The sequence below is a fragment of the Microcaecilia unicolor genome, chromosome 1, assembly GCF_901765095.1.
Source record: "Microcaecilia unicolor chromosome 1, aMicUni1.1, whole genome shotgun sequence".
Lineage (NCBI taxonomy): Eukaryota > Metazoa > Chordata > Amphibia > Gymnophiona > Siphonopidae > Microcaecilia > Microcaecilia unicolor.
In genome coordinates this window covers 602,838,071-602,856,185 of record NC_044031.1, presented here as the reverse complement: position 1 = coordinate 602,856,185, position 18,115 = coordinate 602,838,071, and the positions used below count along the sequence as shown (strand labels likewise).

Genomic DNA, 18,115 nt, shown 5'->3' with positions numbered 1-18,115 from the left:
ACACGAGAAAGTTTTTGGGGCTCGGTCTGGACCTTTGACATCGGCATTGGTACTGACATCGGCATTAGGAGCAGAGGTACACATGGCTGCTGAAAGGCCAATACATGCTGGGAGCAGTGAGGCATCGAGTGGGTCTCCACTTATCTTGAGGCCTCCTGCTGTGCAGGCCCCCCGGACTATCATCAGACCTGACCCCGAGGCAACGTGAGGATTCGACGTTGTCCTCGTTGGCACCGAGGAGCCTCGGTCATGGGCATTGAGCGAAGGCTTAAAAGCACCGTCACCGTTCTCCCTCAACACAACCTGCTGGGAGTTCCGGGGCGTCGAAGAATTCGGCACCCAAGAAGCGTCGGCACCAGGAGGACCACTCCCCCTCCATACAGGAGGTGCCGATGCATCGGCATCTTAGCAGTCCAGTTCCTGAACCTCAACCGATTCTGCCACCAACTGCTCCATCGGCCCCCCAGCCTTCTCCGATGGCGGCTCTCGACAAACGCATCCAGGCCCTACTTCCAGAACTTCTGGAAGGACTGCTGCGCCAGCCTGCTTCGGCGTTGGGGGTGCTTGCGCCTGCTCTGCTGTCTGCTGCAGCTGCATCTGGCCCTTCACCTGCAGTGAGGTCCCTGTCCTCGGTGCCGCTTGTGGCTCTGGTGTTGGCTGCCACCCAGGTCGACTCCCCATCGACGTCGGTGGAGGAAACTTTGCCGCAGTCCTTGCGGGCGTTGGCATGTCGACATCACCATCGAGATTGAGGACATCAGTCCTCGGCGTCAAGGCCGGCTCAGTCTTGGAGCTCCCCTAGGGAAGTGCTTTCCGATACTGACGAGGAGCGCTCGTGGGAGTCAGAGGAAGATCCCAGGTACTTTTCCTCCGATGTCTTTTTGGATTTCCTCTGAACCTTCCCCTCCATCTGAAAGGAGACTGTATCCTCCTGAGAGCCTCTCTTTTTCATCGTTTGTGCAGGAAATGGCTAAGGCCATTCTATTCCCTATGGAAGTGAAGGATGAGCCCAGGGCTGAGATGCTCGAGGTCCTGGAATACACCTCTCCACCTGAGGAGGCAGTGATGGCTCCTTTGCATATGGTACTCCAGGAAATCCTTATGCGAAACTGGTCGTTCCCTCTGTCTGGTCCCATGATCCCTAAGAAGACTGATTGTCAGTATCGGATCCAAGGTGAACCTGGATTGATGAGAACTCAGTTACCCTACAACTTAATGGTGGTGGACTCCACCCTCAAGAGAGCTAAGAGTACTAGAGACTATGCCTCAGTGCCCCCAGGCAGAGAAGCTAGGACCTTGGATTCTTTTGGGAGAAAGATGTATCAGGCCGCTATGCTCGCTGCCCATATCCAATCTTTCCAGCTCTTCACGAGTATTCACTTGCGGAACTCAGTGAGGCAGCTGTCTACCTTGGTTGATGCCCTCCCTCTGGAGCAGGTCGAGCTTTTTTGCCAGGTGGTCAGGCAGCAGAAGGCATGTCGTAAATTCCTGGCCAGGGGCACTTATGACACTTTTGATATGGCATCCAGAATTTCTGCTCAAGGTATAGCTATGCACAGACTCTCATGGCCTCTCGTAACCTCCGACTGGTGGGTTCTTCAAAGAGTCCGGTTAGGATACTGTTAGAACTTGGGTAGTGAGCCCTTGTGCCATGACTGAGCACAGTGGAAGAAGAGCTGCGCCGCACTCGGTCAGGCAGCCAGACAGCCCCTTGCTTCACCTGGGACGCGACCACCGTTCCCCGGGAGTTGAGCCCCCAGGTGCAGGTGGCCACCAGGACTTCGGGAATGAACAGGGCTGGGCAGCCGCCGGCCTGGCTGGATGTAGCGGCGGGGAAACCTGGTCCAATCCACCATGAGTCAGGACAACAGCTGGGAAGAGATAGTGGAGGTCACTCCAAGGATCCAGGCTGGCAGAGAGGCCGGGAATATACAGGCTCAGTCCAAAGGTCAGGGCAGGCAGTGATACAACGGGAAGTCAAGATTCAATCCAGGGGTCTAGGCAGGCAGCAAAACAACGGGTAGTCAAAATTCAGTCCAAGGGTCGAGGCAGGCAGAAGTCAGAGAATAGTCAGGTCCAATCTACAAGTCAGGAACACAGGAACGTTGATAGTTGAACACACGATCTCGAGCTCCAAACCTCTATAGCAATAGAAGACGAAGCAAGGTATGAGGGAGACTGCGGCTCTTAAATAGTCCTCTCATCAGCAGTAACTCTGAGCAGCTGGAGAACACAATCTGGATTGGTGGCTGCTGGAAAGAGGAGGCGCAGCAGCAAAAGGCGGCCAATCCTGCACAATCAGGCATGGCGAAAGAACCGCGCCGGAAATAAGCTCCATTTCCGGAACGCCGCCAGTCCGCGTTGCCGGCCTTCAGGTCGAATTGGAATTTCCAGCCAACAAGGCCAAAAAGACCCTGACCGGAAAGACTGCGCCAATGGCTGGCGACCGGAATGACCGACCATCAAGCCCAGACACCATAATCCCGAGGTATAGCCAGCCATCGCAACTGGACCGAACATGGCCGGCTACTGCCAGCGGGACCGATGCTAAGCTGACCGTGCGGGCCGCACCGCAGGTGAGGGATGGAACAGATACACACTCAGTCTGAAATCCAAAGCTCTAAATTGCCCACCGGGAGCTCTTTCATACAGCTCCCAGCAAAGACAGGTACTTGCAGAGGAACTCTCTGCCCTTCTAAAGGCCCATGCGGTTGAACCCGTTCCACCAGGGGATGAAGGGCTGGGATTCTATTCCGGGTACTTCCTTGTGCAAAAGAAAACAGGGGGGATGTGTTCCATCCTAGACCTAAGGGCCCTGAACAAATTTCTTATTCGAGAAAAGTTCAGGATGGTTTCCCTAGGCACCCTTCTTCCCATGATTCAGGAAATTGGTTGGCTATGCTCTCTAGACTTAAAGGATGCTTACACATACATCTTGAAACTTCCAGCTCACAGGAAGTATCTTCGATTTTGGCTGGGACACATCACTTTCAGTACCGTGTACTGCCCTTTGGCCTGGCGTCTGCGCCCAGAGTGCCTAGCAGTAGTTGCAGCGTTGCTACGCAAGCTGGGGGTGCATGTGTTTCCTTATCATGATGATTGGCTGGTGAAGAGCACCTTGGAGTCCATGCGGATGACTATTCAGGTGCTAGAGCTACTAGGGTTCGTAATAAATTACTCCAAGTCCCATCTTTTTCCTGTTCAAAAATTGGAGTTCATTGGAGCACTGCTGGGCATGAAGACAGCTCGGGCTTATCTCCCAGAGACACAGGCAGACAACCTCCTGTCCCCGGAGTCCGCAGTTCGAGTGTCTCAGCAGGTCACAGCTCGGCAGATGTTAAGACTTTTGGGACACATGGCCTCCACAGTTCATATAACACCCATGGCATGTCTACATATGAGATCAGCTCAATGGACCCTAGTTTCCCAGTAGTATCAAGCTGCGTGGAATCTGGAGGATGTTATCTGACTGTCCACAGACTTTCACAGCTCTCTTCAGTGGTGAACAATCCGGCCTAATTTGACCATGGGACGATCATTCAAAATTCCTCAACTGCAGAAAGTGCTGATGACAGATGCATCCCTCCTGGGATGGGGAGCTTATGTAGATAGGCTTCACACTCAGGGAGCCTGGTCCCCCCAGGAAACAGGTCTTCAGATCAACCTCATGGAGCTACAAGCGATCAGGAACGGTCTGAAGACTTTCAGAGATCGACTGTCCAATCAAATTATCTTGATTCAAACAGACAATCAGGTTGCGATGTACTACACCAACAATCAGGAGGGGAGGGGTGGTGTTCCGGATCTCACCCTCTGTGTCAGGAAGCCGTCCAGATGTGACTTTGGGTATGCCGTCATGGCACGTTTCTCCAAGCCATTTATCTGGCAAGCGTAAACAACAGTCTGGCGAACAGGCTGAGCAGGATAGGGCAACCTCATGAGTGGTTGCTGAATATGGGCGTCACCCGCAAGATATTCCAAGCGTGGGGCACCCCCTCGGTGGATCTTTTTGCCACTCAAATCAATCACAAGGTCCCTCAGTTCTGTTCCAGGCATCAGGCCCACGACATACTAATGGCAGATGCCTTTCTCCTACATTGGGGTACAGGCCTTCTGTATGCATATTCTCCCATACCTCTAGTGGGAAGACTTTGCTGAAACTCAAGCAAGACTGCAGAACCATGATCCTGATTGAGCCCTACTGGCTGCGTCAGATTTGGTTTCCACTTCTTATGGAGTCGTCCTCCGAAGAACCGTGGAGATTCAAGTGTTTTCCATACCTCTCACTCAGAACGAGGGATCGCTTCTATATCCAAACCTCCAGTCTCTGGTTTTCACGGCCTGGATGTTGAGAACTTAGAATTCGCCCTGTGTCCCGGGCCTTGCTTGCTTCCAGGAAAGATTCCATGAAGAGGTGTTGCTCTTTTAAATGGAGGTGGTTTGCCATCTGGTGTGACACAGGACCCTAGATGCTCTCTCTTGTCCTACACAGACCCTGCTTGAATACCTTCTACACTTGTCAGAGTCTGGTCTGAAGACCAACTCCGTAAGGGTTCACCTCAGTGCAATTAGTGCTTATCATCAGCGTGTAGAGGGTAAGCCTATCTCTGGACAGCCTTTACTTCACTTCATGAGAGGTTTGATTTTGTCAAAGCCCCCTGTCAAACCTCCACCAGTGTCATGGGATCTTAACGTCGTTCTCACCCAGCTGATGAAAGCTCCTTTTGAGCCACTGAATTCCTGCCATCTGAAGTACTTTATCTGGAAGGTCATTTTTTTTGTGGCTGTTACTTTAGCTCGTAGGGTCAGTGAGCTTTCAGGCCTTAGTAGTGGATGAACCTTATACTAAGTTTGATCACAACAGAGTAGTCCTCCGCAAGCGCCCTAAGTTCCTGCCAAAGGTGATGTCGGAGTTCTATCTGAACCAGTCGATTTTCTTGGCAACTTTTTTTCCCCTGTCCTCATGTCCACCCTGGCTAAAGCAGCTTGCACACCTTGGACTGCAAAAGAGCATTGGCCTTTTACGTGCTGTGGACAAAGCACTTTAGACAGTCTGCCCAGTTGTTTATTGCTTTTGATCTTAACAGGAGGGGAGTCGCCATCGGAAAACGCACCATTTTCAATTGGCTAGCAGATTTCATATCCTTCACTTATGCCCAAGCTGGGATGACTCTAGAGGGCCATGTCACGGCTCATAATGTTAGAGCCATGGCTGCGTTGGTGGCTCACTTGAAGTCAGCCTCCATTGAAGAGATTTGCAAAGCTGCAACGTGGTCTTCCATCCACACGTTCACATCACACTATTGCCTTGAGCAGGATACCCGACGAGACAGTCGGTTTGGGCAGTCAGTGCTGCAGAATAAAATAATACAAAAAATAAATTTTATATTGCCAGAAATGACAGCGCGCTAGGGGAGAAAAGTACCGCCTGGCTGCAGCGGTAGCCCGGTGGTACTTCCTGTTAGCGAGCAGTAAGCGCGCATTGGGCTTACCGCCTCTTAGTAAGCTTGTCAAATGTTTTGGATATTTTCCTGCATTATGTTCTGAAGTGTATTTCTCCTGTTTAGCTAGGGGATGGTGAATGTTTATGCTTAAAGCTGTTATAGAGGACTGACTTCTCTTTCTTTATTTGGCACTCAGATAATAGGAAGTGTCTGTAGTGATGTAACCAGTTTTTATTTGAAACTTGACTGTTCTGGGCTGTGATTAGCTTGTAGTTTTGAAAATTACCCGGTAGTGCTGACTGTTGCTTCAGTCTTAGCTAGGAAGAAAAAGAGACAGATCTCTTTGCTGAGGCTCTGTGAATTATATGTCCTGATCTTCCCAGGTACTCTTTAGACAGTATATAGATGTTTAGTTTTGTTAGAGTTATAATTAATCCATATTTCAGTTACCTATTATGTTTGCCTATTTGCACTACTTTGCTCCGCTGTTCAGTTTTTATGATAATAAATAAAATTATCTGCCCGGTTTGTCTGGACTGATAAAGTATCATGGTGGTTTGTTTGTTCGGTCTGTGAGTGCTTTCTGGGAAGTGTGGGATCACTGAGAGTATGGCCCCCAGTAACATAGAAATTACTGGGGACAATTGGTGAGCAGGAGACTTGCCCAGAGGTGGTTGTGACTCAGTTGGGAGGAGGGTGCTAGTGTAGAGCACAAGCGTCAGGTGCAGGCAGACCTGAAATGTGCTGGGGATAGACCCTCTAAGTGGCTGCGGGGTAAACCCAGGCGGGTGGCTAGGCATTTCGTGACAGCCCCATTACATCTTCCAGATTTACAGAGATTTGATTGTTTCTCTGACTCGTCTATTTTGAATATAATTTCTGACACCAGTATCTCTCCCACATCTTCCTCTTATCTCCCACATCTTCCTTTTATCTCTCTTTTATGGCCTTCTCTTCCTTGAATGCCCCTTTTATCCCCCCACCCCACCGGTCATCTAGCGGTTCAACTTGTGAGGACTCCTGAGGAAGGCCTAATAGATAAAACACGGCCTGTGTTGGGTCAAGAGATATCAGTGCATTCTGTCCTTTACATTGGAGGACAAGCTCACATTTTTTAGAAGCTTTTGGACTCTTGAAGTCCTTTGCATCTCTTGGTCACCCTGAACCCCAACTTTGGAGTAAATCAAAGTAATACATGAGCATGGAGTCTGATATTGATTTATTAACTGAACTTACTCACCACAGAACATCATTTACCTAATTATTCAGCGAGTCAGTGAGATTGTTGAGGGTCAGAGAACAGATCAATTTCTGTATTATGACTGGAATTTAATAACAACAGTTAGAAGGAATTGTATGTTAACTTTGGTTGAGACTTCATATCCCATCAAACATGTGAAGCCTTAAGAGTTGGTGGAAATAGAAATAAAAAAAAAGTAACATAAAGAATCTAAAAGAAAAAGAAAAGTTTTGTTTTTAACAGTAGTTTTAGGCTGTTTCAGAATTAAGAAAGGCAATATTCTACAGAGGCGTGAAAATATTTAGTTGTTTTGACTTCTTCTTTGGAATTTCATATAACATGTACCACATAAAGTACAATAATACCAGGTTATTTTTCATTTTATGATAAATCCTTCTGCTTCATAAAAGTATGTAACCAAACAAAACAGAGAAACTAGTCCCCATACAAAGCACAATGCAGACGAAAGAGTGGAGATGACAAAGGACAATAGCAAAAGATGCTTAAAAATTGTAATTTCTGCTGACTGAACTCGACACGGGCAGTGTTTCAGCAAAAATGCCTGCATCAGGAGTCTGAAGATAACCTATCAAGATGGCCTCCCCATAACAATACACCTAGTAGCGTAAGATTGCATGGCCAAAGGTGCCTTATCTTCAAATTAAAGTGTAACCACAAAATGCAAACTCAAAACATCAACAAAGAAGACAAACCACTCTCTTCTTTTGCATGAAAGTATATGAAATTTGTGTTTTTACATTGTCTACATTGGGAGCATATCTTGGTATTAACTGTTTTTGTTTTATCTAGATGGAATCAGTGTCAGTGGTCTTCCGCTTTCTAGCCCTTTTCGCCAGGTAGTCAAACCAAGAGTGGAGAGTAAATCTATTAGTGCAGCAGAGAGCAGTAAAGGTGGTGACTTCAGCCATGTAAAGGTAAGTGTACCATTTCTAAAGTGAAGAATTTGTTCTCCTAAAACAATTGCATTCTCCTTTATTTCCTGTTCATCACTTTTTACAAGATGTTGATGGATTTGCTATATTTTGCTGGACACATTAGATAGGCCATTATGACCTTTATTTGAAAATCTACTATGGCAACTTGTAGCAAAATTAGTTATAACAGAAGTATTGCTTATTTTTAACAGTTCTTTAAAAAATAATCTGTAAAAATTCTTATGCTACTGGTTAGTAGAAGTGATTGATTAAGTGAGGGTGTGTGTCAGATTTTCTTGTTGAATAAAAGCTAAACTAACACTATTGAGTAGAGGAACACTTTTTGCATTGCCTTCTCCAAAGATCCAGATAAATTTGTATATATGCATCATATTGTATGCAAGGGCACATCCAACCACTAGGCAGGACTAGACAGTCGCCAAGGGCAGCAGTTTCAGCAGAGAGCAGTGTGCCATCCAAGGCAGACAGCCAGAGAAACTGAAACAATCATCAGTGTGTACTTTTACCTGCAAGAAGGATAGGTAGTTTTCAAATAGCCCATTTTGATTATTCTGGAAGGGGCGGTGTTGGGGTGATCATAATTTGGGGGTAAAGTGGGGTGCAAAATGCCTAAATGTTACAGGGAGGGAGCCATATTTTTGAAGGTTTACTTAGGGTGCCTAATACACTTCACCGGCCCTGCTGTATGTAAATATGATTTAGATACATGAAGAATGCCTTGGGTTACATGAGTTCTATAATGTTTATGTTTAAATCTGTTTGTTCAAGCGGTTTATTGATCTTCCATTGCATTATTCTATAGAAATGCTAAATAGTAGTAGTAGTAGTAGTATTCTGCACCCATATTTTGTCATTTTCTACAGTAAGTGTCAGACCCCTTAGGCAGATGGTTGTTCCTTTGGAACTCGGTCCCGTGTCGGGTCATACACAACTTTGGTGCCGATTAAGTGTTTTTTATCAGCCTCTGACTGCGAAGATTTTCTGGTCCTCTCCTACTTTTTGGTTTGCTGTTGGATTTTTACGTAGGTTTTTTTTTTTTACCTCTACCTTCAGGTTTGATTTGGAGTCGATAATAATACCAGGAGATCATCAGCAAAAGCAAGCGCCTTGATCTGCTTACCATGCAATTTGATCACCCCAATATCAGCTCTCTGATTCATAAGATGCAAAAGGGATTCCAAAGTTAAAATAAACAAGAGAGGCAACAAGGGACTGCCTGGCCTCATACCTTGGCAAACCCAGAAAGGCGGAGTCCTCAATCCATTCACTAATATATTTGATTTATTTTTGTTACATTTGTACCCCGCGCTATCCCACTCATGGCAGGCTTATTGCGGCTTACATGGGGCAATGGAGGGTTAAGTGACTTGCCCAGAGTCACAAGGAGCTGCCTGTGCCGGGAATCGAACTCAGTTCCTCAGTTTCCCCGGACCAAAGTCCACCACCCTAACCACTAGGCCACTCCTCCACTCCTGCCAGAACCAGAAGTCTGAATACAATGTGTAGATAACATAGGAAAACCAGCCCTGAGCACCTATATAATGCAGAACCTGAAATAGAAACTGCCAGCCCACCTGGTCAAAAGCTTTTCAGCATCTAGACTAACCATTAGGACTGGCAGTTTCTCAGACTGACAATGAGACATAGCCAGTAACAATTTCCTAACATTAAATACTGATTGCCTGCTTCTCACAAACCCAATCTGCAAATCCCCAACCACATCAGGCAACACAACCAGCAAGGCAGTTGGCCAGCACTCAAGCTAAAAGTTTAATATCTACATTGAGTAGAGATATGGGCCGGTACGCCTCTGGCAGATCACTAGGGCGACCAGGCTTAGGAAGCAAGGTGATAAAGGTGTCATTGGCATGTGGAGGGACATTTTGAGTTTTGATTCTTGATTATCTCATTATGGTAAGAAAGGAGGGCCCGAGTAATTGGACCTGCAACAATTTGTAAAATTCTCCAGAAAACCTATCTGGTCTCTGAACCATGTGGGCCCTCTGTGCTTTGACAGCAGATTGCAGCTCCTTGGCCATCAAAGGCACGTTGAAACGGTGAAGCACTTCAGGCCAAAACGCCAGCAGCCTGAACCACTGTAAAAATTGAGCAATATCAAAATCGGACACCTAGAGGCTTTCTTCATACAACTGCTGGAAATAATCATAAAAAATTTTAGCTATGCTCTCACTGTTATTAATCATTTTCCCAGTGTAATCAGAAAGGGCAGAGACTGCCCATGACCTACCCCAGGTTTTCACAAACATTCACAAGAAGCATACCAGATTTATTACCAAACCGGTGAAACCTGTTTCCGGTATAATATGGCGCGAGATGCATGTTCATGCAAAACAGTATTAAGGACCACCTGCATAGCTAACATAGCCTCACGGTTACTCTTAGTAGGACTTTGCAGGGCATGCTGCTTGTCGTTTTTTTAATCGAGTCTCTAAATTTAAAATCCCAGTGGCCAAGCACCATTTATGAGTATAGACAAACAAAATCAGGTCTCCCTTGAGAACCACTTTGGCCGTCCGCCAAAATAAGACAGGCCAACTGACAATGCTGAGTGTTAGTTTACAAAAAGAAATCCCTCTGAAAGTCTAAATCTTTACTTTATTTTATTTATTATCGGGATTTATTAACCAACTTTAACAAGAGATTCACCCATGGCGGTGTACAGCAGATACAGTTTAACATAAAACTTACATTTTTGTTTACAGTATAACAATAGTAAAATAACCAAGAATAAACATAAATACAATAAATGAGGCAAACTTGAAAAACAATAAATTGAAAAGTAATAATAGAATTACCGTGAAACAGTATCAAAAATATACACATTTAACAGCACTGGAATTCAAATACCTGAGATATAATACAGTGTTAGCATAATACTAATGATACACCTAATAAGCATTCGTTAGAACATTCAACTAAGAGAGATAGGATGCTAAAGATTTTCTACAATATGGCTTACCGTATAGCTGAGAGAGCAAGAGCAGATTTATGATGGGATCAAGATGCATAGTACACATGCATGGTACACAGTTGGGATAATTTTATGGTTATCAAAACTCAAGGCAAGTGGGCAGGGAATTTCCATCCCCCCCCCCCCCCCCGACACATTATAATATGGTGTAGTTGGACACTTCTCCAGGACTAATCACAGCAGTTGAAATATAAGGAAAGAAAGAATGCCAAACAAATATATAGTCTAAGTGAGGCCAAGTGTCATGGGCCCTAGAGAGGTAAGTGTAATCTTGTTTCTCCAGGTGGAGGGCTTGCCACATATCAACCAAATCAATTTCTTCCTCAAAAAGGTGAAACTTCATTACATGTACTCCTACCCAAATTAGATGATCTGTCTGTTGCAGGGTCCATGATCAAATTCATGTCGCCCACAATCATACTAGGCTCATGTGCATAGGACGCACGTGTACTCAACAATTTATGATAAAAAACATTATTATAGGGGGTGGGCCATAAATAACTTACAGCAGAAAGGATCAAATTCGAAGCAACAGGTATTGACCCTCAGAGTCTTTCACGACCAAATCGACTGTGTAGGGTAAGGACTTTCGGAAAAGAACAGCAAATATCATATCCCCCCCACAAGAGCCTGAAAAAGAAAAAAAAACACCGTCCACCCATTGCCGCAGAAGCTTCAAATGCTCTGTATCTGTCATTTCCTGCAGACAAGTAACATTCACTCCGTGATGCTGCAAAGCTGACAAGAATTTACTACGCCTCACCGGGATGGAGCTCCCATCCACATTCCCCGTGGCAATACGAGTTGAGCCACTAGCCATCTGGTAAAGGCTCAGAGCTCAAAATAGAAAAATAAGGCAGAAACCTCTGTAAATGACCAGGATGCCCATTTCTCACCCCAGTCATCACACCAAACGCACACAAAAAAGCAAAATCCCAGGCATCCGATCTAGGCAGAGAACCAAACACACAAGGTAAGCAACCAACCAGCAACCACACAGCTAAACAAGCAAAATCCCACCCATCCACACTACCACTCCCCCAAAGGAGCAACTCACCCCACCCCCTACCGAAAATGAACCTTCTCTGACACAAGCCCTTTTCGCCCTCCCTGCTCCCCCCCCCTCTCTATCGCAACCCACAAGTTAACCACTACTAAAAGAGCAGAGGAATGGAGATCATTATTGCATGCAGTGGGCCTCGTACCCCAGGTCTGGTCATACCAGTTGCGGGGCCCTGTGCAGACCAGTTCGGTGGGGCCTCCTGTCCCACCTAGCCCCGCCCTTTGTTGACGAGGTTTGAAATTTTAAAAAATGTTTAAAATACAAGACAAATCAAGGAAAACTTATGCAGAAAAACTAATTCAAATATGCACAATGCTATCATAGGAAACCTTTGAGTTTAAAAAGCACAACCATGTGCATGTAAGGACTGGTTAAATGAATTAAAACAAATCCCCTTAATATGTGATACTTGGTAGCAATAATGAAACAGTGATTGAATATTTTTCACTGAACATAAGTTTGTATGAACTTGGCTGCTAATAGTGTGCTGAACTGGACAATGTTGGCACATTGAGACTGACTCTGGACAGTTCTGCTCGAAGGAAACCCTTCCCTCATTAATCAATATCTTCTCTGTGAAATAGTAATAAAAAAAAGGGAAGTGCATTTTTATAATATACCACTGCATTCCACAAAGCAGAAGGAGCAAGTTCCCATATGCCATCTTTTTTTCCTTTTGATGTAGGCACAATGAAAAAAAAGATTTTAAATGCTCCTAGGTTTCATTCTAATTTATGTATAATGTGGGATAAAATGCCATAAATAAGTAAATAAATAAATATATGGATAGAAACTCTGATGTCTGTTTAGTGGGCCTTTACCAGGAGAAAAAAAATCTCTGCACGAAGATAATAGTACTAGAGTGTCCCTTTAACCAGCCCCTCCAAATGATACAAATATTACCTTGATTTTTTTTTATAGTATCCCCCCTCCTTCCCTTGGAACCAGCCCCTCCAAATGAGACAGATACTACTGTAATTTTTTTTTACAGTATCCTCCCCGTCCCTTTAACCAGCCCCTCCAAACAGCACAGATATTACCTTGATTTATTTTTTACAGTATCCTATCCTATCCTCTCCTGCCTTCCCTCTCACTCACCCACATATTACAGGCTTCCTCCCCACTCCCCCGAGCTGCAGGGTGTCCTCTCGGCAGCCATTTTTAAAGAGCAATGCAGCAAGAAAGGGGTCAGCGCCGGGAGCTTGCAGGAAAGACTTGGGATGTTTCCTGCCCCGAAGACTCCACTAGACCACCAGGGTGGCTTCGAGTATGTGCCAGGAGGGGGGCAAGGAGTTAGATCATGGCAATGGCAGGGAGCAGGAGGGAGCGCCATGGGGCCCCTGGAGGCACGGGGCCCTGTTCGACCGCCCCTGTCACCCCCGCCTAAGACCGGCCCTGCCATGCCCCACCATATCTGTGCAGGTATTACATATGGAATGGGAACAGCCTGCAACAGTATGAAAAGACAAATCTGATAATTGATAAAAAATATAGTGGTGTATCCATGACAGGCAAGAACTATATAGCAGATGTACACCAGTTAAACATCCTTCAGAGACAGAAACAGGGCAAAAGAGAGACCCGGATGCCCCGGGGACCAAATATAGTCATTTGTATTAAGTTGGTTTACAAAGGTTTGGGCAGCTCCAAGTGAGTCTAGTGTAATCCATTTGCCCTCGGAGAACACTTTAAGGATGGAAGGATACAAAAGCATGAAACGGAATGTTTGTCAGATAGTGTGGTGCAAATGGGGTAGAAACGCTGACAACTCTTATGCAAGGCCGGCAGAAAGTCTTGAAAGATCTTAATGGGCACCCCATCGTAATGAAGCTCATTCCAGTTAAGATGGACATCTTAAAGGGCTGCAAACTTATGTCAATAATTGAGAAACTTGATGACCACCAAGCATGGCCATCCTGCAGGCGGCCCACGTGGTGCACACACTCCAAAGAAAGTGGGCCCAAAGCTGGAGTGAGTGAAAATTCCTTAGTGATCCAGCGTAACACATCCAGTAATTGGTGCTATGCAGTGTGTTCCGGTAATCCGACTATGCATAGGTTGCTGCGACATGGCTGGTTTTCAGAGTCATCCAGTTTGTCCTTTCACTAGCCCTTCCCAAGGCTGTAAGGCAGGTGGCCTGCGAGGCGACTTGGTCTTCCACACCTGACACTCATGTCTCTAGCTCACTGGTATGTTGAGTGGTGTCCACAGGAAGGTTTTCTAGACCTGTCAACTGATCCAACAATTTGTGCGCTGCGGATTCAAGGCGCAGCCTACTGCTTTTGTAATCTGTACCAGCTTAGTGCCAGTAAAGGCAGATGGGTCCTTGCCAAGTACGTCAGCCATCTTATATTCATGCCCGTGGCCTTTCCCATTACCCTTCTTGGGCATTGTACTGGCCATCGGATCTCTGCTCTTTGACAAAATTCTGTCCATAAATAGCATACCAATTGTGGCAAAATTCACAGAAAAGACAAGATCCTGAGTTGCGGGAACCCGGGAGCTCCTCCACGTGATGCACTGAGCCCTTCAGATGTGCATTCATCTCCCTATGTTTGTTTATTGAAACTTATTATACCGCTCTTTGTGGACATATTAAAACTAAGTTACATAAATTAAAACACAGAAAGGAACTCCATTAATGATACTCCTGCACTCTTTCAAATATGTCCCTGTAGATTCTGGCGCTGCTGCCAAGCATAGATTTTGGGGCGTATTTATTTATTTATTTATTTGGATTTTTGCTCACACCTTTTTCAGTAGTATCTCAAGGTGAGTTACATTCAGGTTCACCGGGTTTTTCAGTGTCTGGTGCAGCCTGAAGTTTCTTACTCTTCACTGTCAATTACAGATCTGAGGGCTTTCCAGTTTCAAGCTCGAGGGCTTTGATCATATCTCATTCTTATTTTTGGGCTATGATCAAATTTAGTCTGAATCGTGGCTGGAGATTGTGTATCTTTGATTTTATGACTGAAATTGAGAACCTGCTTAGCATAGGTGATTAATCACTACCAACTGACTCCACTGGGGTATGAAACTATTTGAACCTTTGTCAGATTGGAAGGACTAAATCTGTGAGTGTCAGGCTTGTGGGTTCTTGTGTCCCATGCTAGGAACATATTTGAGTATCAATCTCAGATGTCTGATTCTTCTGTCTGACAGATCTAATGCTCGCTTATAGGTTTAACTGTCCTAATGCTCAGTGGCTGTGAGATTTCTGATACTGCTTTTCTCAGACCTGAGAACTATGACTCAAGTGCACACCTAATAGAGAATATGGCACCCCTTAGAAGTAGTCTTCAATATTCCAGCCATTCCTATCAGAACTAATGTTGATGTTCTGTCACTGAAAAACAGAATGAAGACAAATTACTCTTTTCACCAAACAAAACTGTATTTCCTTTTCTTTAATTTTTCACCTGGCTGTTTTCTTGTCCTGCTCTTTTGGGTTTCCAGGGATGGAGCCATGTTTGCTTGGAATTCTCAACATATTTTGTATCCCTTCCTAACTTAGTCTAGTCCTTGCAGTGACAGTCCTCTACGTGGGACTTTGTCCGTTTATCCTGATATATATTGCCTATAGGAGTACCTCAAGGCTCTGAACTCTATGATTTTGTTTAGCCTTTATGTTCATTCAGTTTGGTCTTTTTGTTCTTTAGTCTCCCTTTGATGCTGGCCAACGTTTTGCATAGGCTTACTGCTGCATTGGTGGGGGGAGCTTTCAGTTGCTGTAAATAAAGAAGCAAAAACAGATATTAGTCCTGAGCTTATAAAAATCACTAATTCTTTATAAATATATATACACAAACCACCTACTGCTGTTTTCTTCATAATCAGCTTTCCGCGCACTAACAAGGGGAGACTAATACAGCTGTCTGTTATGTTGAAGCAAAGTGGCTGTTTTTTTGTAATTTAGTTTAAATCTATGTATATTAAAAAACTGCAAGAGACCATTGCATGGAGGAGTGGCCTAGATGTTAGAGTACCAGTCTTAACATCCAGAGGTGCCTGGTTCAAATCCCACTTCTTCTCCTTGTGATATTGGAAAAGTCACTTAACCCTCTATTGCCTCAGATACAAATGTACCACCCTGTTTACTAAGCCGCATTAGTGCACTGCAGCCACTAGCAAGGCTTAGTAAACAGGGGGGGTTAGATTGTGAGCCCTCCAGGGACAGGAATATACCCTTTATTATTTGTTTTGCTAGCATACGCGCCCATATTTGATTCCAGACAGCACCGGCGTTTATGCTTTTCACTCCTTGTGCATTCAGAAGGCGCTTTGTATACGTCAGTTTGAAGACCCCTGAAGAAGGCCGGTTGGCCGAAACATGGACCGTGTAGGGTCCTAATAAACTTCTTTGGTGCTCTTATTCTGAATGGTTTTTTCTGGTCTATTTTGGTTTTTCTTCCGCTCTTTTTGTTGTTTTGTGTGTTTTTTGTGGGAGACTTGGACCTTCTTTGTGTTGGTTTCAAATGTAGAAAAATCCATGGGCATAATATAGTAGACTAGTAAAAAAGGCCTGTTTCTGTTTGAAAGGAAACTGGCGCTAGCAAGGTTTTCCTCTGCGTGTGTATGTTTGAGAGAGTGACTGTGTGAGAGAGGCTTCTGTTCCTGCTGCTGTGCATTCCCCGTGTTGTGCTGATTCGCTGCTCCCTGTATCGTGGCTCCGCCCCTCTCCCTTCTACTGGCCAATCTGGTGTGGGTTGTGTGACATCACTATTATCTACTCCAACATGATCCACGGTTCCAGGTAGCCTCAGAATGTTGGAGGTGAGAATTATTATATAGGATATTGACAACATGGTTGCCCCTATCTATACTGCTTTGAGCTAAGGATATCTCTCATCATTCAGCTGTATAATTGCCTCCCCTGCTCACTCTTTTGCATCCTTCTTAAAATCATCCAATGCATTAAATATATCTCAGTTATCAACCATAGAAAGTGAATCACCTGCAAGAGATCACACTTTTCTCCTTTGCCCCTTTCTGGGACCTGTAGCTAGGTTGGCCTGCTAGAAAATATCACATCTCTATTATATTTGTCAATGTACGAAAACCCTGCTACAAATGCATGTTGATTAAACTTGTCTTGTCACCTTGGCAGCATAATATAACAGTACTTCTTCTTTGTACAGTCAGCTTTATCATTTCATCTTTTGGACCATTCAGTATTCCAGTATGTGAGCCATTAAGCTTTCACAGTTAATTCAGGCTTCTAATGCAGTCCCAGTACTAAACATGCATAAAGAAGAATATAGCTAACATTTCCTGAATACAATAATCTTTCTTCATTGTGGTGTTCCATCTGTTAATAAATGGCAAGTGGCTATGATTATTCTGTTGATTTAAATAAGATTTGCATACTATTGGGCCAAACACAATCCGGCAATGTGAAATCAACAACATTCATATGGTATGGTATGTAATATAGGGGTTATTTTACTAAACCGTGTTAAGTACTTTACACCTGGAAAGTGGCAAGTGCAAACATGTGGTAATGGATTTCATGCCAATTTTGCAATTTCCAAGAGCTAACTGGGGCGCCAAAGGTTTAGCGTTCAAATGGACAGGGCATGGATAGAAAAGGATATAGAATACACAGGAAAACAGGGAAACACCTCTATGTGAAGTCCAAAAAGAAAGAAACAGTGTGTGACATAAGCTTCAACACAGGGAGAGTCTCTCAGAATACCTTTATTGCACCAGAGACCTGACCCGGGGCCGTGTTTTGGCGGTAAGAAGTGCCTGCCTCAGGGGTCAAAAATACAATATCTGTTGCGGAATGAATTAGAAATCAGTGGTGCCCGAAAGGAAATATGTTGAATACACAGATTCCAAATGTTTTAAAAAACAAAAACGCGCCAAAATTGCCACTGCTGTATTCAACATATTTCCTTTTGGGCAGCATTGATTTCTAATTCATTCAGCAACAAATATTGTATTTTTGACACCTGAGGCAGGCGCTTCTTCAGCCGAAACACAGCCCTGTGTCGGGTCTCTATTTGATGCAATAAAGGAATTGTGGCAGATACTCCCTGTGTTGAAGCTTGTGTCACACTCTCTACTTCTTCTTTCTTCTAGAGTAGGGTATACCCATGATTTGGTGCTAGCACATAGGAAATACTGCATGTTAATTGCCAAATTTGATGTTAATTCAAAGGCATTTAATGCCTCCTAAGTTGGACATGCTAAGTGCCTCCATGCTAACTGGGCACTAATGGTCATGCACTGATTGCAAGGTTAATGTGCGATTGAATATCCAACATGCAGAGAACATTCCCACACAGTGGTGCGCTAATTTTGCTGTTAGCTTATGCTAATTTTGAGTGCTAAGCTGTATTAACAGCAAATGTTGGCATCATCCGTTGAAACAGATGTCAGTTGAAACATTTCCTGGTGATTTTGTAGGCCAGTGAT

The 18,115-nt window shown here is 44.6% G+C and overlaps 1 protein-coding gene across 3 annotated transcripts in view; it reads left to right on the top strand.

Annotated features, from left to right (window-relative positions):
* The window catches only part of TRAPPC9 (trafficking protein particle complex 9), a 1,491,395-nt gene that overhangs the window by 338,161 nt on the left and 1,135,119 nt on the right, over positions 1-18,115 (top strand). For all 3 annotated transcript variants that reach the window (XM_030219557.1, XM_030219566.1, XM_030219550.1), the window contains one exon: positions 7,495-7,619. In XM_030219557.1, coding sequence (XP_030075417.1) covers positions 7,495-7,619 — 125 coding nt within the window. The remainder of the gene's footprint in view (positions 1-7,494; positions 7,620-18,115) is intronic.